The sequence below is a fragment of the Geotrypetes seraphini genome, chromosome 19 (genome assembly GCF_902459505.1).
Source record: "Geotrypetes seraphini chromosome 19, aGeoSer1.1, whole genome shotgun sequence".
NCBI classification, from domain to species: domain Eukaryota; kingdom Metazoa; phylum Chordata; class Amphibia; order Gymnophiona; family Dermophiidae; genus Geotrypetes; species Geotrypetes seraphini.
Genome location: NC_047102.1, coordinates 37,284,026 through 37,309,386, shown reverse-complemented (window position 1 = coordinate 37,309,386; position 25,361 = coordinate 37,284,026). Strand labels below are relative to the sequence as shown.

Sequence of the window (25,361 nt, the reverse complement as noted above, 5' to 3'; positions counted from 1 at the left end):
ACCCTTTCAAATAATACTAGGATCAAGAGGCAAGCCACGAAACTAACTAAATGTGTTCCCCTAGAATTGTAGGATAGTCTTCTGTTTAGGATCCTCTTGGATCTAAGTGATATGAACTGGCCAAGTCACGTAACCTTCCATTGCCCTAGATACTAAAACAAGTATCATATTTAAACCGCTTTTATTGCAAACACAGAAAGGCGGTATATCAAATCTCATCCTGTCATCTGTTTCAGTATAGCAGTTCTCATTATAACACTCTCCTATACTTTACTTTCCCCAAAAAACAAAGGCAACACACTTTTCACTCAAGCATACGAAGACCCATTTTTTTTGGAAAGGTTACAAGCATTACAGAAGAAAAAATTGAAGTGTTCTGTCTTCATAGAAAGGATATGAATTCTAAAGTTGTACTTCAGACAACAGAGAGACATCAGTCAAGGAAAAGATTTGGGATATCGTTATGTATAGAAAGAGGGAAAATGGCTAAAAAAAAAAAAAAATCAGACAGTTTCAAAGATACAAAAACAAAAAAAGCACCAAACAAACCTAAAAGAGACACACACACACACATTCTAAAGTGTTCTTACATAAACGGTCAGATACATGGCTTAGGTTCCCCATCCATTCTCCAATTAACACAGTGCTCTAATGCCTCACCAAAATGACAGGTCTGGATAATCAGCTCTCAGCAAACATTCCCTATTAAGGTCAGAGAGTAATTGATAAGGATGACATCGGACAAAATCTCGGTATATTTGTAAACACAGAAATGCAATTTCTGCACACTTCCTTAGTGTGCAGGTGGACATTTTTACCCTGGCATTGATGAGAATTAATCAATGAGAATCATGCTGGAAGTGGCAACTCTTAAGAGAACAGTTCCTGGGTTTAAAAAGTACCATTCAAATTAAAAATCAAGATATACTTATATCCATGCACACATATACACACACACACAATCCTAGAACAGAACTATTTACCAATAAATAAAAGTGGTTTGGCTGAGAAATGACCTGTTAGTGCAATTCTGTCCATTCATCAGGTCAAATTTCATTAAAGTTTGTCTTTGTAAAGTTATTTTAATGACTAACTTGCAGTGAGTAGCGTGCATACTGCACAGAAACACTCATAGTACTTTCAAAGGGAAATACAACAACGGGTGCCAACCAATTTACACGCGTCAAATGCTAAGATGCCCATTTATATTCCTATGGGTGTCTTAGGATTTAGTGCATGCTAAACCGGTTTGCATCTCTTGATGAATTCCCCCCTAAATGTTATGAGATTAGGTTTTGCATCATCACTGAGATTTTAAATTGCTATTTGTGGGTTTAGTAGATTCTGAAGGCAAGGGAGTATTCTGCTATTCTATAATTTTCTGCCTTAGTATAAAGCAAGAATAGAAGCTTTTGCTACTGGCTAATTATATATATAAAAAAAAGTAACTAGTTTCTTTTTAGTGCTCCCTCAATTTCAACACTTAGCATTGCTAAACAATCACTAATCTTCTGCAGCACCCTGAGTTAGACAGATATAAAACTTGGCTTCCATGGTGCCTGCCAACAGACCTCTTACTATGACCACTGCTACCAGGCCCCATTTTCCCAATGGGATATCTATGAATTCTAAACCACCAATCCCCAATGTACGTCCCCAATGCTCACAACTGAGCCAATAATATTCAGTTTTCTCTTCCTTGTTATTCATCAGAGTGCTGAGATCCTGAAGTCCTCTTGCATGGTGGGGCTAGACCCTGTGTGCCCCGTTGGTGTGGAAGTCCGAATTTTTTCAGGTGCCAGGCATTCCTGGCTACTCATTCCTGTGGGTGTTATGTCCATGAGTTCGCCAGATGAACTCAGTGGAAAGGACGGTGACACAGAAATGCCCGAGGATGGATCTGTTGAGCCTGCAAAAATTCGAGGGGGTTTGGGTACCAAATTGGGTTCATACTGTGCCCGCAGCAGGATTTCCTGCTCACTGATGGACTTCGGAATTTCGGCATAGTCATCTGTGCTTTCGGACATCATCATGCGGTAAATGTCCTGGAATGAATTGCTTTTGCTGTCCAGGTTAAACAAGCTGTCAATGAACTCGGCAAACTCCAGCACCTGGGGGCTGGGCACCTCGGTCAACCGCCCGTTCTGAAGGTTCATGTCCTCTCGGGAGGGATAGGAAAACCTGTTTGCCTCACCGCCACCCCCCTCTTCTCTGACATGCCACCGGCGATGCTGTGGCGGCGAAGGAAAGCCACTGTTGTGCAGTGCCTCGTGTCCTTGTGTATCTTGTGAGTGTTTAGAGAGGCTGTCTGCTGCAAGGAGCTCAGTGCGAGAACTGAGGGATGGGTTCTCTTCGGGAATGGTGGGGTCAATGTAAAAACAGTGCGTTTCATCACGCTCTAAAACAGCATGCAGGCTTGGTGAGCCACGGATGCTGCGGAAGCCCGAGGAACGCCGTGAATCAAAGCTGTAAACAGATTCATTATCAGACAGACTTTCCATGGTGGCAAGTGGAGCACGGCGGTCCTGAAGAGCTACTGTTAGGCGATCCTTGGTGCCCATTAGCAACAATTCCACGGGATCCTTCGGCAGTGGTGAGGTGGGTTTGGTCTCATAAAACCCTTCCAGGCTTATTTCAGACTGTGTCTGGCTCCTGCAAACAGAAAAACAGATTTAGCTTCCTTACAGTAAACAGCTCCTTCAGAGTGATTTAGGTGCTGCAACAAACAAGAGTAGATAATTTTCTCCTTATTTCTCCGAGGACAAGCAAGATAGGCAGTCCTCGGAAGTGAGCAATGTCATCCACTGGTGTGTAAACAAACTTAGCACTGTGTGTACCAGCATCACCATGCAGGGCCCACTTCAACTCTTTTTGCTGCAAAGTCCAATGGTTACAAGTATCTTTCGCATTGGTCCATTTTGGTTTCACTCCCTTTTCCCTCTTATGGTTTTAATATGTATGTTTGTTTTATAACCCGCTTTGGTTAAAGTGAGATATAAATGCAAAAAATAAATAAAACCTTAGATTTTTGTTGTAGCCTAGTGTCTTCCTGATATTCTGCATTGAGTGGTATTAGTTTAAGTTTTTAAATCAAGTTGTTTAATTTCTCATCAGTTTTTTTTTTCCCGATGCCTCAGAAACAGAAGACATTCAGGGCTGGACAGAGAGAAGGAAGCAGCTGTGACACCAGGTTCCTCCAGCTGATCAGCTTAATCCTTCTGCAATTCAGTAATCTGGGGAAAGGAATCTTTTGGACGTCATGCAAGCTAATCTAATCTAATCTAATCTAAACCTTAAGTTTATATACCACATCATCTCCACGAATATGAAGCTCGACACGGTTTACAAGAACTTAAAATATAGGTAGAGAAGGAAAAGGTTTACATGAACTTATATGTAGAAGGGAAGAAAAAGGGGGGAGGATAGAATTACAATTTGGTGAAAAGCCAAGTTTTCAGTTGTTTGCGGAATAATTGGAGGAAGCCCAATAATTGGAGGTTCCGCAGCGGGATGGTGAGGTCGTTCCAAAGTCCTGTGATTTTGAAGAGAAGGGATTTTCCCAATTTACCTGCATAGTGAATGCTGAGTAGAGAGGGGAAGGCTAGTTTATACCTTTGGGCGGTTCTGGAGGAGTCGGGACTTGAGGAGTTGTAAGATAGTGGGATAAGGGGAGGAAGGATGCCGTGAATGATCTTAAAAGCCAGGCAGGAACATTTGAAATGGATTCTGGAGATCATTGGGAGTCAATGAAGTTTGGCAAGGAGTGGGGAATCATGGTCAGATTTGCGTTTTGTAAAGATCAATTTGGCTGTAGTATTCTGGATTAGCTGGAGTCTTTGGAGACTTTTTTTGATAGGCTTAAGTAGATGGCATTGCAGTAATCTAGTTTGGATAGGATGATGGATTGGACAAGGATGGCAAAATGTTGTTGGCGGAAGTAGGATTTTACTTTTCTCAGCATGTGGAGGCTGAAAAAGCATGATTTTGCCAAGGAGTTGTGGTGGTCATTGAGGGAGAGAGAAGAATCGATAATGATGCCAAGGACCTTGCATGAGAATTCAAGCTGCAGTGCATCCCCTGAGGGTAATGCGAAGAGGGTGGGCAGGTGTTCTAATTTTAGGCCGAGCCAGAGTAATTTTGTTTTTGATTCATTTAGTTTCATCCGTACCGAGAGGGACCAGGAGCGGAGTCTCATTATGCAAGCTGTAATGTTCTCGTGGAGGTTGGTGAGGTTCTGGTCTGTCTCGAGGAGGACAAGGATGTCATCTGCGTATGTGTAGATTGTTTCAAGGGGGGATAGTTGAAGGAGTTTCAGGGAGGACATATAGATGTAAAGAGAATAGGGGATAGGGGTGATCCCTGAGGGACACCACAAGATGGTGTCCAAGGAGTGGACATGGTGCCATTTGTGTTGACGGTGTAGGAGTGAGAGCGTAAGAAGTTTGAGAACCACTTTAGGACGTGGAGTCAATTCCTATCTCGGAAAGTTGGTGGACGACATCGAAAGCAGCAGAAAGATCGAATTGTAATAGGACAGTGAATTTGTTACGCGAATGTAGTTGTTGCATAGTAACACATAGTTGTTAACATAGTAACACAGCGAATGATGACAGATAAAAACCCGAATGGTCCATCCAATTTGTCCAACAGCCAAATTCATTATCAATTTACAAATTCTTGTTCTGATAGTAGGCATAAAGACCCTTAGTTCTTAACTTTAACCTGATTTTTGATGCAAGGCTTATCAGTTCAAATACCAAACATACCCCTAAGTTAGTGATTCCCCACCAGTGTGTCACCAAATATTTGACAAGCCTGTGCTTTACTTAACAATAGCCAATTACTTGAAATCCCCATTAACTGGTCCCTATTTTTACTCCTTTATTACCAGCAATGATAGCTAAAGCAACCAGTCCCAATTAGAAATATTGCAGATCTGCTGTTCATAGGTTCTACTGTTCTGGTTAACGTATTTGCAGGGTTTTGTGTTACTACAGAATCTGGCAGTAGAGGAATTTTGTTTTGCTATTACTGAGATTACACCAGAATTTAAATATGTATTTGTTTTGTATGGCAACCTACAAAGGAAACATCCTAGCTCTATACTCTAGAATGGGTAGATATTGATGTGCACAGTAATTTGTCTACTCATTCAACCTGTATTGTGAATAATTTAAGATATAGATTTTTATGAATTCCTAAAAACTATTAAGCCATCTTTTTGTTATCTGCTTTGAACTGAAGTTGGTGAAATGCGGGCTATAAATTTCTTTTAACAAAATGTAACTGCATATCAAAATTTGTATAGTCTCAGTTAGCATACAACTTGTATTTCTTCAGGAAAAAATAATAGTTGATCATTTTAGCAGTTAATAAAAAATGAATAAAATTCTGTTTTGGAATATTTTACATTTTCCCTACATAGTAACATAGTAGATGACGGCAGATAAAGACCCGAATGGTCCATCCAGTCTGCCCAACCTGATTCAATTTAAATTTTTTTATTTTTTTATTTTTCTTCTTAGCTATTACTGGGCAAGAATCCAAAGCTTTACCCGGTACTGTGCTTGGGTTCCAACTGCCGAAATCTCTGTTAAGACTTACTCCAGCCCATCTACACCCTCCCAGCCATTGAAGCCCTCACCTGCCCATCCTCCTCCAAACGGCCATACATAGACACAGACCGTGCAAGCTAATAATGAAATATTTAGGATTTTTTTTCAGCTGTGAATTTTAGTGTTCAGTGTATTGCACACATGATCATCATCTGTCTGGTGTGTCAACAGAAGAAAGGTTGGGAACCACTACTCTAGATACAAATCTCTTTAGTTCAGACAATTCTTTGAGAAGGATCAATAGGACTGGAGGAGATGAAAGAAAATTCAATTACTTTGTGCTGCTGTTTCTTGTGTCTTCACTCCTGGTTCTAGTTCCACTGATCACTGCAGGCCCCAATTCCAGGGCAGGGAGAGTTGACGTCAAAGGCTGCTGTTGAAAGATGAGTTCTGGATTCAGATCTACTTCAGTTGGACTCACCATCACTTTGGCTGCAGACAGCAGGGCAGTTTTCCCTTTGTTATAATTCTCAAGTACCTGGGACAACAAAATAGGAGCTATGAAAATACAAATCTCTGAATAGTCTATACTTTGGACTGCAATACTAGAATTGGTATGCAACAAAATGGAATTCTTTCAATGTGCAGCGCTTAGCGCTTGGATTTTATTTTATCAATACCATGAAATGCTGCAGAGACATTTTCATAGCAGTACTGACAGAACCTTGCCTTGTCTTTTCTGTAGTTATCTATTTTTAAATGTTTGGGTCCCCCAGGGCTCCATTGCAGCTTACTAACCTTGTATTTATTTCATAAGAACTTAAGAAAAGCCAAGCTCTAGCGAGCCCGACATCCTGACTCCAATCACACATACCCAGCAGATACCAAAAAGTAGATCTACTTTTCTGTTTAAATGTCTCTATTGACTTTCATAAAATGCAACAATTAATCTAATGATGTTTAAGCCCTCCCCCCAACAAAATTGTAAAAGTAGACGAATTGGGAGTGCAAACCAGAAAGACAAACCAATTAGCATGTATTCTACAATAGTCATCTGAAAGGGCCCAAACCCTCTAAAAATATCAAACTGAACATCGCATAACAGCAGCTACTTCTTCATATTTACGTGTAAGACAGACTCTCGCCCACCAGGCAGGAAAAGAAAGAACTGGACTATTTTTCCATGTCGGAGGGGGATGGGTGGATTTCGGGGATGTGGAGGTGGTGTAGGGTGTCAGGTGCGGTGAGAGGGGGTTCTCTTTTGAGGGGGATAGGGGATTGGTGGGTGGGAGGGAGGGAGAGAGGAAATGGGGAACTCCTTGCTAGTTCAGCTGATTGCAGCAGGAGAATCCCTGATCAACTGAGCCGGCAGGACTCCCCGAAGCTGCATTTTCAGGGAGTCCTGCAGGCTCAGCTGATCGGGGATTCCATTGCTGCAATCAGATGATGGCAAGCTGTGCACTATTTTCAGGATCCTCTGGCAAAGATAGGCACTGGAAATGTAGGCCCGGGTTTCCCGGGACTACATTTCCGACGCCTATCTTTATGTGAATTGTGGCTACGAAGGTGTTTTAGGCTATGCCTACTTTGGCATTAAGTGGCCTAACACACCTTTGCAGGTGCAATTCTGGCGCCTTTTATTTAGGTGCCAGTAGGCACTCTATTTTTATAGTTTTTTGTTATCTTAAACAAAGTTTATCAATTAAGTTGGGCACCGTTAAGGTACCATTTATAGAATATCTCCCACAGTGCCCTGATCCTGATGACATTTGAGTAGAATTTTCCCTTTGAGTGGGATTGCAGGAAACGCATACAGGAAAAAGGATTCCAATGGAAAAGAAAAGTGTCGGAAGCTATGTGGTTGCGGACAAAGTCTGGAATAGAATTGTGGAAGTTTGTTGTTCTGAGGAGAAGCAAAGCGACCTATGTGTGGTGTTCCCCATTAAGCAAAAATCAGATATAAGATGATCATGCAGAGAGACCATTTGTGAGGTTGCAGAAGTCTGCTCAACTTGTCCGCAATAAGTTTCTGCTTCTCCGCTATGTAAACCGCCATGAGAAGTATCCCATGAGCAGTTGCCTAAGTCCAAATTTGTATGGTTTCCATACATAGGAGATGAGATCCTGTTCTCCTTTGTTTGTTCAGATACAGCATGGCAACTTGGCTGTCTGTATGGATGAGAACTACCTGGGGGTATAGATGGTCGTGGAATGTTTTGAGAACATTTCCTATCATTTGTAATTTGAGAAGACCGATATGGAGGCTTTATTCTTGATATGACCACACTCTCCGAGTGTGTAGACCATCCAAATGAGCTACCCAGTCCAGCAATGATGCATCTGTGGTTAGGAGTTTTTAATGCTGAAGGGGTTGGAAAGGCAGACTCCAAGTAAGATGGTGGAGACTAACACAGGTTGATAAGATTGTTGACGCTCTATTTTGGTAGAAAAACTTGACCCTCAATTGTGTCCAAGAAAGCCTCTACGAACTCCAAGGTTTGAGGCAGATGTAGATGTGACTTTTGGTAGTTGACGGCAAACCAAGAAGCTCAAGACAAAATTATTTACAGCAATCTGAGCTGTTTGTGATGAGGCCTTGATCAACCAGTTGTCTAAGTAGGGAAATATGTGAAATCCCCATGTGTGAAGGGTTATTTATTCATTCAATTTTTTATACTATTCTCCCAGGGGAGCTCAGAATGGTTTATGTAAATTTATTCAGATACTCAAGCATTTTTCCCTGTCTGTATCGGCGGGCTCACAATATGTCTAATGTACCTGAAGCAATTGGGGGGGGGATTAAGAGACAAGGAGCAGCGGGTTTGAATCCACAATCTTAGGGTGCTGAGGCTTTAGCTTTAACCATTGTGCCACACACACCCCGGCACTACCACTAGGCACTTTGTGAGGACATGAGGATCAGAGACTAGACAGAATGGCAAGACCTTGTATTGGAAATGCTGAGATCCTACACAGAAGCAGAGGTACTTCCTGTGTGCAGGCAGGATGGAAATGTGAGTGTATGCCTCTTTTAGATTTAGAGAGCAAAGCCAATCTCCTTTCTACAGTAGGGGTAGAAAGGTTCCCTGAGAGACCATGCATAATTTCTCCTTCAACATGTCTTTGTTTAGGCCTCTGGTCTTTTTTTGTATTGGGAAATACTTTTAAGTAGAACCCCAGGCCTCTCTCCTGCAGAGGAACAGACTCTATTGCTGGAGAAGAACTGAGAATTCTTGGTGAAGGAGGGTCTTCTGGAGGGAGCTGAAAATAGACTCTTTAGGTGGGCGGTATGGAGTTTTTTTTAATCCTATGTATGGCATAGTCCCAAATGATGAATCTCTTCATAAAGGCAGTTAATAAATACTCTTTTTAAAAAAAATATTTTATTAGAATTTGAAATTTAATCACAAGACTACTCTTGCTTCAAGAAATACAGGAGGAAAATAGATTTAGATATAAGTATACTTTGGGAGATCCCCTCTAAAACAAAACATAACCCCCCCCCCCTTTATCTTCCTTGAAATTACACATTTTCACTCTTCCTTAGACCACAATATAGGTGAGGGGTCACAAAGATAAAAGGAGAATAAACCAAAAATGTCTAAAAAACGACTCTAATTATAAAACTTCTTTATTCTGAGAAATGCCTTCAAATGTTCATAAAATATATATTTGGATTCTCCAAACTGAACAAGGCATTTACAGGGGTACACCAGCAAAAAAAGTTTTCCCAAACTTAAGTCTCTTGCTTCATTGAAAGAAGCAGCTTTCCTTGTTCTTGAATGAACTTTGTGACAACTAGGTATATCCAAACCTTTTGTCCTCCAAACAATGTAGGAGCATTTTTTAAATATAACCTTAATACTATATTTAAATCCTGCTCAAAATCAAAGGACACCAGCAATGTAGCTCTTTCAGGTGTAACAGATAGCAGATATATTATTATTATTGTCAATCTGCCACCTGCTGTCTTTTTCCCCTTTTCCCTAGAAATTTTCTTTAGTTGGCAAACGGGGGAATAGCTTCAGTGGTAAATTTAATATTTTCTATCAAATACTTTTTAAAAGGATCCAAAGGCATCACCCCAGGGGTTAGCAGGCGTAAATTCAAGCGTCTATTATAGTTTTCAATAAGTTCAATTTTTTTATGAAAAACGGCACTCTTTTTTACAGATGCAATCTTAAATTGTTGTAGCTGTTTAATATCTTCCTTAATTTGCCCAGTCCAACCAGAGAGATCAATTTTAACCGACTCTACAGTTTTAACCAAGTCCTCAAATTTACCTGACATTACCTTTACCTCTCCAATTTACTTGGTTACTGTAGAGTCCAACTTCTGAAACACGGCACAATTGAAACCAAAGTAACCTCCGTGAGAGCTGCAAGGTTTGCTGCTCCAAAGGTCTGTTCTACGGATGATCTTCCATTTGATGGCGTGCCCTCACAAGAGACCCTGCTCCCAGCATTTTCTGCTCCTCAAGATCTTCCACTAACCAACAATGACATCGCTTGACATGGAGGGATATTGGAGGTAAAAGATATTTCATGCCCCAAGGAGGAAGACGCTTTGTTGTCAGCCCTCACAGCAGGTCTCAACTCCCTGGTTCCATCTGAATGGGTCTCCTATAAGAAGAGGTTGATCTTCTGCTATACTGGGGTTTAAGCAGAAGGCGGCGAGGGCATCGACCTCTCTATCTCCTTTCTTTTAGTGGGCGGAATATCCTTCCAAAGGTGAAATTTAAAATAGCAGTAGAACTTCACAATTTCTCGCTCTTTGGAGCTCATGCTGCTGCCATTTTGGCCACTCCTCCGCTCCATAAATAATTACTCTTGAACTTGGCGAGTCCCCCAGGATGAAGGGGAATTGGAATGATTTCGATAGAGCAAGCATAGAAAACTGTTTTTGAGACATGCTTTGTGAGGCTCAAATTTTCAGGTGTAATGGCAGCATGTTTAATACTCCTAGCTCCCATATGTATCTAAAGGTTTCACTCTTACCTTGTTTAGACCTTCCATGACCACATGCGGCAGGTGCTCATTCAGCATTGCTGGTGAGATAATCACTTCCTCAAAGGCTTTATTATTTCCCCAGATTGCAAAGTAAGTTGGTTCTTCCTGCTCCCAAAAGCTAGGGAAGAAATCACAGAAAGCAACAGAAGAGAAAGAGGGAGGACAGGAAAAAAAAATAAAGAACAGTTTAGATAGGATCATGAAAAAAAATATGGAGAAAACAAAGGAAGGGGGAGGAGAAATTGAAAGGTTATATGTATAGCTGCAGCATTGCAATGCCCCAGAGCATCAAACTTGACTGTCTCCATGTTCAACTCTACGGTTGTTTTAAAGATCACATCATTGGCTCAATGCCTCTTCATCATTCACACTACTAGCAACTGTGGAAGACATTTGGGAATTATTCTCATGAATTTGATCTTTTTATTTTGGCCTCAGCACCATTTTCTCTGAGAGGGAATGCTCCATAGATCCATTAACTACAGGACTACAACCCTACTGTACTATCACTTTGGACATGCTCAGTTATTCTGCCAACATACAATATTAGCACATAGAGCATTCTTCCAATCTACGTATCTGAATATTAAATAATATATTCCAAGAAGAGCCCTTCACTTTCAATAGCTAAACCACTTAGTAATTCAAACTATAGCAAATGCGTGCTTAGCTGTATCCACTAATCTGCTTTTTTTTTTTTTCTTTAGCACCTGTTCTATGGAATTCTTTGTCACAGTATCTTAGAGTGAAAACAGAACTTTCAAAATTTAAAACTAGTCTATAAATGTACTTTTTCTTACTTGCATTTGGTGAATATGGCGGTGGGGGGATGGGAGGCTGGCCAGCTCCATTGTGAACGCTGTAATCTGGACTTTTATCTTTGGACCCTTTTCTTTGCTTTTCTAATTTTGACTACAACTGTATGTAAACTGCTCTGATATCTATGAGGAAGTGAGGTATAGTAAATGGTAAATAAAATAAACAATAAAATCTGCTATACAGTGAAATCTACACACAATACCCTTAAAAATATTTACAACCACAAATCCACTGTACAGCAGCAATTCTATAAATTACCAAAACAAAACAAAAAATGAGAAAAGTGTGGGTATAATCAATGAAACAAACAAAAATATCCACTCTATATAACAAAAAGATGTTTAACCCCACAAATGATTTTAAAAAGGAGGAAAATAGCCTCAAAAAAGCCAACCGGGCATCTAATAAGTAGTAGCTACCATTTTCCAATCATTGGCTTAAAAATACTTCCCCCAAAATCTTAAGTCAAACCGTTTGCTTGTATTTATATTTTTCGTATTGAACTTTCAAATCGAAACGTAAAAATCTTATATAACCTTCCAACTGGCATAAAAGCTTATGCTTAGACATGATGGCATATACAGGGAGGAGTTTGGGCAGAGTGTGGATGACATTCACAAGTATATACATAGATTATAAAATAAATAAGCAAATCTAAACATGTACTTAAATAATGTATTCAGTGAAACTTATATTTGATTTTGAACAAGTGTTATGTGCCCAAGCCAGCAATGTAGGTGCAATTTTATTAAAACGTATAGGCACCTATGTATCTATAGAAACCTACTTAGCACAGTTTTATTTTGCCTCTTAAACTAGCCATGGGGGTAATTCAGTAACAATATGCTTACATATAGGCTCCCAGAGGTCACCTACTTTCTTTTACAGAATACTAGCCTAACAGATGAAATATATGCCATAGAGCTGGTATAAGTGCTGGTGCCTAAATGAATATCACTTATAGGGCCTGTTTTACAAAGCTGCACGAGCGGCTGCTGCGAGGCAACAGCCCCGAAGCCCTTTAAATTTTTATGGGCTTCGGGGCCGTTACCGCGCTGCAGCCGCTAACGCAGCTTTGTAAAACAGGCCTATAGTACTGTATAAGATACATGCATATGAGTCCTGCTCATGATCTGCCCAGACTCTACATAAGTGTATGCCTATCTATAAAATATATGCTATGTAATATTTGCACATTCTATACAGAATAGTGCTCAAGCAGAATTTCAGTATTTGCATGTGAATGTATACATAGAGCTGCACATCGATTAATCGCAATTTAAATTTTTTATCACATAAAGTGCGCCTCCCCCTCCTTCACATTTCCTTCTATACTTATACAGTGGCAAATATAAACTGCAGAAGTAAATTCTCAGAACCAACATGTTTTAATTAATAAAATGAAAATAAATAATTTTTCTTACTCTTTGTTACTTGGTGATTTTATTGTACTAAATCACTAGGCAACAAAGAGTAAGAAAAATTATTTATTTTCAGTTTAGTAATTAAAACATGTTGATTCTGAGAATTTACTTCTGCAGTCTTTATTTGCCACTGTACAAGAAGAGAAGGAAATGTGTATGTGGCGAGGAGGGGGATGCTTTATGCAATTAAAATTTTTTAATTGCAATACAATACCATTTTTATTTATATGCTGCCAATACTTCTATGAAGTTTACAGCGGTTTACATAAATTATTAAGAAGATACAAATTATTAAATAGTATTACAATATTTAAGAATTATTAATAACAAATTCTTGAAATAGATAGGTCTTTAGGTCTTTTTTGAATATCTTAAAATTAGGTTGCTGGTTAATATTAGTCGGTAAAGTTTTCTAAAGTTTTGCTGCTTGATAATCCCATGTGGAGCTAAAATTCTTAATGACTGGATACTGAAAAGTATCATTATTTCTCAGATTCAAAGATGGATTATTGGAAAAATGAGTTGAGGCATATAACCTGGAGTTTCTCCAAAATGTGTTTTAAATAATATACAATAGAATTTAAAAAGTATTCACCCTTCTATAGGTAGCCAGTGCAGTTCACATAGGTAAGGTGTAATCGTATCATTTTTCCTCAATCTGAAGATTAATTGGCTGTATTCTTTAGAGTATGGAGTTTTTTTTATTTTAAATTTTGGGCAATCTAAGAAGGCAACATTGTAATAGCCCAATTGAGGGCAAAACTAAAGATTGAACTACTAGGCAGAACTGATAATTATCTGAATACTTTCTAATCCTTCTGAGTTTCCAGAAAAGACCAAGACTTTTTATTAAGAGGTTGACCTGAGGTAATAGTGAAAGATTGTGATCAAAATGAACTCCTAATATTATTACATTAGCCATGGAAAATCAATCTTATTTATGGTTAAAAATTTCGTATTGCAATTCATGGTTTAACAATTTCGTTTTATCCTTATTTAATTTAAGTTGATAATTAACATCCAATTCTTTAACAAATTCATGCAGTAATTCAGTTTTAATTTAATATGATCTAATGAACATGAAAAAGGAATGCATAGATAGATGACATGAATTTAGCTTTTTCCAGAGTAAAACCTAAAGAATGCAGAAAGATATTAAACAGGGCAGGTGAAAGAGGAAAACCTTGGGGGACACCATAAGGAAGAAACCATTCTTTGGATATCATTTTGGACATTTTTACTTTATCAGTTCTTTTAAAGACATTTTTAAACCATAAGAACATAAGTATTGCCGCTGCTGGGTCAGACCAGTGGCCCATCTTGCCCAGCAATGCACTATCGCGGCGGCCCATAGGTCAAAGACCAGTGCCCTGAGACCAGCCTTACCTGCGTACGTTCTGGTTCAGCAGGAACTTGTCTAACTTTGTCTTGAATCCCTGGAGGGTGTTTTCCCCTATAATAGCCTCTGGAAGAGCATTCCAGTTCTCAACCACTCTCTGGGTGAAGAAGAACTTCCTTACGTTTGTACGGAATCTATCTCCTTTTAATTTTAGAGAGTGCCCTCTCATTCTCCCGACTTTGGAGAGGGTGAACAACCAGTCTTTATCAACTAAGTCTATTCCCTTAAGTATCTTGAATGTTTCGATCATGTCACCTCTCAGAATCCTCTAATCTCAGTTTCTCTAATCTCTCACTGTACGGCAACTCCTCCAGCCCCTTAACCATTTTAGTCGCTCTTCTCTGGACCCTTTCGAGTAGTACCATGTCCTTCTTCATGTACGGCGACCAGTGCTGGACACAGTATTCCAGGTGAGGGCGTACCATGGCCCAGTACAGTGGCATGATAACCTTCTCCGATCTGTTCGTGATCCCCTTTTTAATCATTCCTAGCATTCTGTTCACTCTTTTTGCTGCTGCTGCGCATTGCACGGACAGCTTCATCGACTTGTCAACCAGTACTCTCCAAGTCTCTTTCCTGGGGGGGTCTCTCCAAGTACCACCCTGGACATCCTATATAAGATTTTTGTTACCGACATGCATCATCTTACACTTATCCACGTTGAACCTCATTTGCCATGTTGCGGCCCATTTCTCAAGCGCGTTTATGTTATGTTGCAGATCTTCGCAATCCTCCTGCGTCTTCACTACTCTGAATAACTTAATATCGTCTGCAAATTTAATCACCTCACTCGTCATACCAATTTCCAGATAGTTTATAAATATGTTGAAGAGCACAGGTCCAAGCACCGAACCCTGCGGCACTCCACTGGTGACGCTTTTCCAGTCTGAGTATTGTCCATTTACCCTCACTCTCTGTTTCCTATCCGCCAGCCAGTTTTTAATCCACACGAGTATTTCACCCTTGATTCCACGGCTTGCAATTTTTTGAAGTAATCGTTCATGTCGAACACCTTCTGGAAATCCAGATATACAATGTTGACCTTTGTCTATCTGCCTGTTTACTCCCTCGAAGAAGTGCAGCAAGTTCGTCAAGCAAGATCTTCCTTTGCTGAAGCCGTGCTGGCTGGTCCTCATCAGATTGTGTCCATCAAGGTGCTCAATGATGCGGTCCTTTATCAGCGCCTCTACCATCTTTCCTGGTACCGAGGTGAGACTCACCGGTCTGTAGTTTCCCAGATTACCGTCGAACCTTTCTTGAAGATCGGTGTAACATTCGCCACTTTCCAGTCTTCCGGAATCCTTCCTGATTTGATTAACAGATTAGCTATTAGTTGAATCAGTTCCTTGATTACTCTCGGATGGATGCCATCCGGCCCCGGGAATTTATCATTTTTAAGCCTATCAATCTGCCTGCATACCTCTTCTAGACTGACCTTCAACCCTGTCAGTTTCCTGTCTTCGTCTCCCGCGTATAGCCTGTCAGCTTCCGGTATGATGCATATATCCTCTTCGGTAAACACAGACACAAAAAATGTGTTCAGTTTGTCTGTATTTCCAGATAAGCCAATATCATCTAATAATCATAATAATATTACATGATCAACTAGATCATAGGCACTTGAAAGATTGAACTGAATTGAACTTGAATTTACAGACCGGGCCATCTTCATATAATAAAGCTTGATTCGGTTTACAATAAATTAAAAGAAATAACCCCCTCCCCCCAAAAAAAAACACAAACCAAAAACCCACAACAAAAAAACTTACAATTTTGAGAATAGCCAAATTTTTGCGAAAGGATTGAAGTGAACCTAATTCTCTTAACCTTAGGGGAATATCTTTCCATATTTCTGTTAGTTTAAATAGTTTCCTTAGTTTACAAATAGAAACACCACTTTTGAGGGATGGAAAAGACAGTTTATGAGATCCCAGAATGTTTTCAGTACTGTGTCCCTTACGGAAACCTCTTTGCATAGGATGAAGTATGTTGAATTTATCTATGTAAGAATTTAATTGAGTATTTACTAATCCTTCCATAAAATTTACAAAAAGTGGAATTGATGCAACTGGTCTATAGTTAGATGTTTGATTTATGTTTACCTTGGTAACTTTTAATAATGGAGTTAGTAAAATTTGTTTCCAATAGTTGGGGAAGGAACCTCTCTCAAGCATTTCATTTAGCCTATCTAAAAGAATTATTTTAAATGATGGAGGTGCACATCGTAAGATATAAGTTGTATATATATATCTAAATAACAATAAGTATTAATATATTTATCATAAAATTTAATAGAGCCGTCCCACTCTGTTTTGTCAAATACAGCCAATAAAGGTCCCCTTGGATTATTTTTGGGTCTTTAATCACAATTAATCAATGTGCAGTCATAGTACACATGTATAAAGAGATTAAGTTCTTACTTTGCTAATATCTTTTCTAGTAGATAGGTGTGTCATTCTGGACATTAGGGTATTCTCCCCATGCTCGCAAGCCATGCAGCAGGAATGCATTCCAGATTTTCAACTCCTCCTCCAGAGAGCTCTGCTGTCTCCTTCAGTTTGTACCAAAGCAGGCGATAGCCCTATATAGGAACATATAAGAAGGAGGGATATGGGAAGACTCCTCAAACTACAAATCTGTTCTGCTTTGAAAGTATAACATGTTAAACATTTTAAAGAATGTAAGGAAGTTCTTCACCCAGAGAATGGTAGAAATCGGGAACGCTCTTCTGGAGGCTGTTATAGGGGAAAACACCCTCCAGGGATTCAAGACAAGTTCCTGCTGAACCAGAACATACGCAGGTAAGGCTAGACTCAGTTAGGGCACTGGTCTTTGACCCAAGGGCCACCGTGGGAGCGGACTGTTGGGCACGCTGGCCACTGGTCTGACCCAGCAGCAGCAATTCATATGTTCTTATGTTCCTGCAGTTATCCATGGGGATGGAGACAGTGACAAATTCTGTCACCATGTCATTTTCTAATACTCCGTAACTGAATGCAGCATTAGTCCTCTCTGAAGTGAATGACATCAGCTCTGAACTTTTTAATCTATTGCCATCTATTGGCAGAGGTTCTCAACCCACTTATCTGGAATGATCAGGCATGGGCAATAAAGTAGTTTTCTGAACTATTGTTCCCCCTCCCCCAACACATTTGTACACAAGAAAATAAAAAAATAATGCACACCTTAACCCTTTCAGGACCAAGGGACATATTTGTCCCATAACTTTAAAATCCTATAAATTTTGATTGGGATAGTCTACAGTTCTAAATTTGATATGTACGGATTCCATATGATACTGCCTTTATGTAAACAAACTGGTTCCGACATTCATTCATTAGCGTCGTTGCAAGATTGACGAGAAGATTCACTTGCCACACTGTCCATAAGCCAGAAGTTTGATTTTTAAAAAAAAAATAATATTTCACAAAAAAAATCAATTTTTTGGCATCTGCAAGCCCTTTTTACCATAAAAATGTCATCAAACCACAAAAATTGGCCTACGATCCTTATGGTCCTGAAAGGGTTAACCAATTTTTGGTATGCTCATTAACTGACTGAATTCTATATACAGCAAGTATCTTATTAGATGGTATTTCTGGCTATAGAGATCATTTTATTTCTGAACTCTATCTCAAATTTACCTAGCCTGGGAGAAAACCTACTGCTTAGCCAGACATAAGATTAAACTTCTTGAGTCATCTTTTGTACAACATACAGTACCAGATGTGTACAGACCCTCTCCTCTCTTAGAGTTCAGCATTTGCAGTCATCCTCATCTTGTAATGGCACCTACCAGCACTGCTCAGCAGGGTGATTGTGTACCACATGGATGATGCGCCCAGGTGGGTAGAGAGGGGTACTGGCTGACAGGGCAATAGTTAGGTCACTGGGATGAGTCCACAGGCGGTTACTGGGCAAAGTGATGCCTTCAGTCTCATCAGGGAGTTCAGATTTTGGGATGCATCTTGTTCCACCTAGGATAATCCGCCACTGTAGGGGAATAAAAAATATTCTGCCTTAGTAAGAAGAAAGCCAACATACAACTAAGGATGATCACAATGGGCTAGATGCACTAAAGTCGGCGATCGTCGCTAAACCTGTTTTCACAGCTTTAGCGATGGTCGCTTTTACCTACCTGATTCAAAAACAGCTCACCGCATGTTTTTCCCCTCGGTCACCCATTTTCCAATCCGACAATGCAAATTAAGCTAAAACCCCATGCAAAGTAGCCAAGTGATTGATCCACGAACATCGTTTGAATATGCAACCCCCCCCACCATCACAAAAAAAAAACCCAACAAAAAACCCAGGGGTTTTAGCTATCGGAAAAAAACGGCAGGTCTGCTTGTTGTTTTTTCAATGGCACAGATATTTTGCGTGTATCCCATGTGATGCATGGGGAGGGGCCTAAGATCCTGATTTGCTCAGATGACAGACCTTATGCCTCTCCCTGTGCATCACATGGGATACAGAGGGAGGAGGCTAAGGCTCTGATTGGCTCAGAAGCCTAAGACCCTAAGGGGAGGGGCCTTAGGTATCTGAGCCAATCAGAGCCTTAGATTCTTCCCCAGCATCACATGGTGCACCAGGGAGGGGAAAAGTTGTTTCCAGTATAATGAGGGGGGTTACAACCCCCCAACCACCCCCAACGCCAGCGCAATCTCTATTAAGTAAAGTGGGGGGTTCCCCATCAACATCCCCCGTTGGAACCCTTTAAAATACATTTTTTCTTCGGCACGATCAAGCCCTGTGCTCAGTTGTCGGCGCGCCTTTGTCCTCGCACGCTTTAGACTATGAACCCCATCGCACATGCAAGTAAAGCTTGTTCTTTTAAGATCTAAAACTATTTTTATAAAGGAACCTACAGTTTAGCTTTTATCTCCTAAATTAGCAAAGCTCAGAGCAGCTGGGGAATTGTGGAGGGTAATTTAAGAGTAGTATAACAGTAATATGAGCCTAGGGGTGGGTCGGCAGAGGCAGACAGTAGTTCACAGGTTGCTGTGAAAAATAGCTTTAATACTGAGCTTCTACAACCTCTCTCTCTTAGAACCAGGCTTATGGAGGGTTAGACACCAAGCCAGTATGCTGCCCCTCAAGGGTTACCTGTGGAGTATGATCTCTAAGAAAGTCCTCAGAGTTTAGTCTCTTTTGCATATTCAGAGAGAGTTCACAATGAATTATGTCCCAAAGATCAGGACCCCATACACTGAACACACCAGTTATGGGGGATCAGAGCTTGAAATGGTCTGATTACATTACGTACATTTCTTGAAGCCTCTCAGCACCCTCTTTGACATGGAGTGAAAAATGGCTAACACGAAAAGGCTCGATGGCCCAGGGAAGTCAAGTAAAAAGTATATCGAGAAACTCTAACATTCTCTGTGAGTCAAATATATGTAAACTGTAAGCTCCTGATCCGGTTCACCACTGAACCACCAGAGTGTGCAAGGTAGGTCTTTTCAGGTACGGCAGGGGGTGGAGGGCTATGACTCAAATATAAGCTGAGACCCCCATTTTTGGCCCCAAAATCTTGGTTTATATTTGAGTACATATGGTAAGTAGCAAGTAAAAAAAAAGTTAAGACTTGAAGATAAAGAAAGGTTTTTGGTCAACTGCTCCCACTCCCTACCCTATCCTTTAATGTACTGAAATGTTAATCTCATTCCCCCCCCCCATAGTGTGTTTTTTAGCATTGGCCAAGGCAGTAACAGCTCTGATGCTCTATAAGCCGCTCTACGGCCGGTGCTACTAACTGCGCTATGGTTTTCTAAAGGGGGGGAGGTTATGTCTTTGGGGAAAAATGCTTTGTACATGCGGACCTATATGAGCTACTACATTAAAAACATTAAATATGTTGACATAAAGTGGAAAATTTTTTAAAAACCCAAAACTGATGGAAGTACGTCACAGGATAATGTTAGTTCCTGTTAACTTAGGTGTTCTCTGGCTATTGACATGTTTGTGTTATATTACTCCTGAGTTTCAATAAAAACTTCTATTCAATTAAAAAAAAAATTGAGAACTGAATACAGACAGGAGGGAATAGAAATGTATAAGGTTTGCTGCAGATGAACATTTCTAATGAGGAGAGGAAATATTTCAAGGTATTCATACAGATTTCCTTCCTATGAATTTCACATTTCTTTTGCTAGTGGATATATTTTTTCTAGGACTGCACATCGATTAAAATTTTTAACCGATAAGTGTTGGATTTGTGTTCTGAACCGACAAGATATGACTAGTTGTATTGTGTTTAGTTTATTGGTTCTTAACTGTTTTATGAACATGTTTGTACAACCTGTCCATGGCTTCTTGCTTTGTTAACAAGTGTGTACTTTTTTGTACCTTTTGATAAAACCAATAAAAATTGTTTGAACTAAAAAAAATTTTTTACCGCACGATTAATTACATAAAGTGCCCCCTCACATTTTCTTCTGTATAGTGCAATATATATACAGTAGACTCTGTTATTCAGCACCCATGGGGATTGGTGGATGCTGGATAACTGTAGTTTCAGGTTGCTTGAGAGAGACTGTAAAAATAGATTTGTCTCTCCACTTCACTCTATCATCCCCCCACCCTCACTTGTAGGTCCAGCATCTGTTCTTCCCCACAGGTGGAGGAAAGAGGAGATGGTGGCAAGGCAGTTCTCCAAGGAGGGGGGCAAGGTGGATCTCTGGTGGGGAGGGGGGCGCTGATGGCAAGGCAGCTGTTTTGGGGAGAGAAAAAAATGCAATTTATAATGTGGGGTGGGGAGAGAACAATTCTGGATGGGCACAGGGGGAGGAAAGACAACTGTATTAAAAATTTTTAATGTAGTTAACGCATTATGTGTTAAATGTACAGCCCTAATTTTTTACACTTTTTTTTAAGCCATGGTTTGAAAATTTATGCATTTAAAACAGAGGAAAGAACCCAAAAACTCTCCTGATTTCCTAGCTCCTTGTTCTCATGTCTATACATTTGTAGACAGCACAGTTTTTCAAAACTAGAACCCAAACTTGAGAGAATAAGAAACCAAAGGTTCTAAAGGTGAATGAAGAAAATCTCTACTATTTCATAAATACTAAAAAAAATATCATGAGAAATGTTGGTGAGGGTAGCAGTCTTTGACCCTGCGACATAATTTTCATTGGGTGCCAACAACACTTACCTTAGGTTTGTTGCTCCGTTGCAAGACATCCAGGAGATGCCGCCGAAAACCTTCCAGCTGAGAGAGACCAATTCTGGGAGAACAGAAACAAAACAGTGAAGCAGGAGAAAAAGAAGAGAAGTAAATTTACAAAAGGAACCCTGGCAACAAACAGCGTATGCAAAATGCTTGGGCTATCTGATATCTGGGGATTCTTATCCAGATTTGGGTGGAATAATCAGGAGACAACTAGTGCAATAAAGTTCAGACTTTTGCAGATCCAATTTGTTAAAACAACATCTACGGGATAATTATATAAGACCTCTTTGAACACAAAATATTTCAAATGCAGAAATAGACATTTACAAAGGTGAAGACTGGAAAGAGCTGAGGCGGACTTACAATGCCATGCTCATTTTTTAGGCCAATTTTATAACCAGCAGCCAAAATACATCTATCTGGAGTCTCTTTTATAAAGAAAAAGACACCTATGCATTTATAAAAATACTAGCACAAACCTTACATTAATTACAGACAGCTGCATTCATGTACATTTACTCAAGTTCAAGAGCGTATACGCATCTCGAGCATTTTATAAATTATGTGCATACATTGTTACTCTGCCAGTTCTCCTCTATACTTAATGTGCATGCAAGAATGTGCAACCTTGCCATTGTATGTACTTTCACAAGTGGAATAATTTTATCAGAGGCATTACACATATACATATTGGCATATGCAAAATGACAATAAATTAGGTGCAGAAAAAAATGTGTGCGCCATGGGCATAGCCGGACAGACAATTTTGTGTGGTACTGAACCCAAAGTGGGTGAGCACAAACTTTTCTTTCTGCCCCCATCCTTCTCTACTCTCTACCCCCCTCCCAGTCCTCCCCTCATCTCAAAATATAAATACCTTAACTAGTGGAAATCCCCAAGTCTCGCCAACTGATGACCTTCTCAAGCAGCCAGATCACACACCAAGCTTGGCAGCTGGCAGCAGTGTCCCTGAACCACTGCTGGCACCTCACATATGCTCAGATTCTGTTTATGTGAGATAATATATAGAAATAAAACCAAAACCAAAGGAAGTAAGGAAGTTTATATGAGAAAACTGAGCACACACAACATGCTGACAATGGCCCAAGGAACATAGGCACCAGCTTCCAAGATTGATGAGCGCTCTGGCTGCTGGAGTAGGTAGTCTTCAGCTGCTAGGGATCCTTACCAGTAGCAGCACAGGTGTGCCGCAGCTGGGTTGGCCCCTACTCACTCAGGTCCACTAATCTATGTCACCGATATGTGCGCAAACTTAAGAGGAAAAGTTATGCCTGCCTTAGTGTAGGTATAATTTTGCACAAGAATGTTTGGAAGACAAATGTATAAAGGCATATAGATGTATGTGCCTTCACAAAATGTATGATGTTTTCCTTAAAGGGTCAACCACAAAAATTTTACGTTTCAAAAATTAACCCCCCCCCCCACCAAACAACTCTTCATAACCCTTCAGTAAAGTATCTTTTGAAAAATGGCAAGGTAGGCAAAATCAGCTAAACTGCCATATTAGATCTGTTGCTCTTAACCTTAGGTCAGGGCTACCCAATTCCAGTCCTCAAGGTCCACAGGCAGGCCAGGTTTTCAGGATATCCACAATGAATATGAATGAGAGAGATATGAATACCAAGGAGACAATGCATGCAAATCTCTCATGCATATTCATTGTGGATATCCTGAAAACATGGCCTGCCTATGGACTAGAGAATGACATGGGGACAGGTACCCAGTTATCTGTGGGGCAGGGACAAGGACAGAGAATAACACAGGGACAAATTTATCTCCATCCCCATCCTGTCCCCATGAGTTCTGTCCTTGCCCCATCCCTGCAAGCTCTGTCCTCACCTGCACAAGAGCTTGAAGGGATGGGGCAGGGCCAGAACTCCGGGGATGGAAATAAATCCCACAAGGAAGGGGACAAATTTGTCCCCATGTCATTCTCTACATTGCAGGGACAGGATAGGTTCAGAGCCTATGGGGACTGGGAAAGGTACAGAGCCTGCAGGGAAGGCACAAATTTTATTCCCATGTCATTCTCTATGTAAAAACTTAACACATTAAAAAAAACTGCAGAAGCTGCTTTTGGATTTAAATAAACTACTGTAAAATGGCATAATTTGTTTCTTGTCTGCCTTTGATGTAGCAACAAGAGCCTTGTCTGCTGATCAGACTCCTACCATTTGCAACATCCTTCCATCATGTGCCCAGTTGCTCATGCTTCTTACTGTTACTGCAACAGATTCATCATTGCTGGCATCAAGGAACATTTCTAACATTTAACAGACATTTATTTTCCTGTTCATCCACTACACAGCTTAGATTCTTTTCATCATCCATATTTGAAAGACAATCCAATTACCTTCCCAGATTATGTAAAAACATAGGTAACTCACTGCACCAAAACCAGATTGAAATGGAAGGCTCTATTGTGATTCATAAAGAGTTGCGCAGAATATTGTTCCTATTTATACTTAAATCTTTTTATTAAAGTATAAAATCAAGTGCTCGAGGTTTGCGCAAATGAGAACAGAGTCTGTGGAATGGAGTGGGGACATAGACAGAGCCCGCAGGAACAGGGCGGGACAGAGACAAAGCCTGCAGGGACGAGGACAAACCTTGTCCCCATATTATTCTTTACTGTGGACTGGGGGTATTACTGCAAATAAGAGATAGATACACCAATCAAATCAAATCAATAAAACAATAGCTCTAAGTTTTATTTCTCCTGATGCAAAATTCAGAATGAGGATACATGCTTGTTGGGATTACTCTCAGGTTGCTTACCTTATGGTTTTTTAAAAAAAAAGAAAAACCTCTTTACTGAAAGGTTGCGAAGAATTAGATTTATCGATTGTGTTTTAAAAGTCCTTTCAATGGGAAGGGAGATTTAAAATTCCACAAATGTCTGAACTTTCATATGAACTGAATTAAGTAATGGAAAAATGTAGATGAAGTGACCAAATAACAAAAAGTAGGAACACATAATATATAATGTGTATCTTTAAACAAGGGGAAAAAGACCTCAAAATACCCCTAGAATATGATCAATAAGTCACAACTTTTTCGGGGTGGGTATCATCACTGGTCAAAAACCCTTGAATTTTTAATTACTAATTTTTAAATGCAATTTTTTTATTTGCTTTTGTGATTGTTTTTTCTCCTTAAATCATGTTTGTGACTATGTAACAATTTTCTTCTTATGAATGAGCATATATATAACCAGCATCTTATATATCAAGTATTCACATAATATTCATCTTGTTTAAATGTGAAATACTGATGAAACACTTATCTCAATAACCCATAAGTTATAATAATAAGTTATTGAGATAAGTGTTTCATCAGTATTTCACATTTAAACAAGATGAATATTATGTGAATACTTGATATATAAGATGCTGGTTATATATATGCTCATTCATAAGAAGAAAATTGTTACATAGTCACAAACATGATTTAAGGAGAAAAAACAATCACAAAAGCAAATAAAAAAATTGCATTTAAAAATTAGTAATTAAAAATTCAAGGGTTTTTGACCAGTGATGATACCCACCCCGAAAAAGTTGTGACTTGTTGATCATATTCTAGGGGTATTTTGAGGTCTTTTTCCCCTTGTTTAAAGATACACATTATATATTATAAGTGTTCCTACTTTTTGTTATTTTTGAACTTTCATATGGACATCAATAATGCTCCTTCTTAAACAATACTAATACAAAGCTGAGCTACACCACTACAGATAGACAGCATAAATAATACACAAAAGATCAAAAGAGAGGGATTGAGTGGTAAATGAGGACTCAAACCAAAGGATGTGTGCAGTGCTACCAGTAATTGCCACAATGGAAGATTTCTCTACTTGCCTAGGGACAAGGTCTTTACCGAGAACAACTGAGGTTACAAACTCTTTGGAATACTCCATAGCATCCTCACTGCAAGAGAAACAAAACCAAAGTAGCAATAAAG

At 39.7% G+C, this 25,361-nt stretch overlaps 1 protein-coding gene across 3 annotated transcripts in view; it reads right to left on the bottom strand.

Annotated features, from left to right (window-relative positions):
• Window positions 1-308: 308 nt before the first annotated feature.
• The window catches only part of DAGLA (diacylglycerol lipase alpha), a 98,125-nt gene continuing 73,072 nt past the window's right edge, over window positions 309-25,361 (bottom strand). For all 3 annotated transcript variants that reach the window (XM_033928507.1, XM_033928508.1, XM_033928510.1), the window contains exons 15-20: window positions 25,259-25,327; window positions 21,363-21,435; window positions 18,003-18,199; window positions 10,553-10,682; window positions 5,891-6,093; window positions 309-2,652 (exon numbers count right to left, since the gene is read on the bottom strand). In XM_033928507.1, coding sequence (XP_033784398.1) covers window positions 1,710-2,652; window positions 5,891-6,093; window positions 10,553-10,682; window positions 18,003-18,199; window positions 21,363-21,435; window positions 25,259-25,327 — 1,615 coding nt within the window. In that variant the 3' untranslated portion in view covers window positions 309-1,709. The remainder of the gene's footprint in view (window positions 2,653-5,890; window positions 6,094-10,552; window positions 10,683-18,002; window positions 18,200-21,362; window positions 21,436-25,258; window positions 25,328-25,361) is intronic.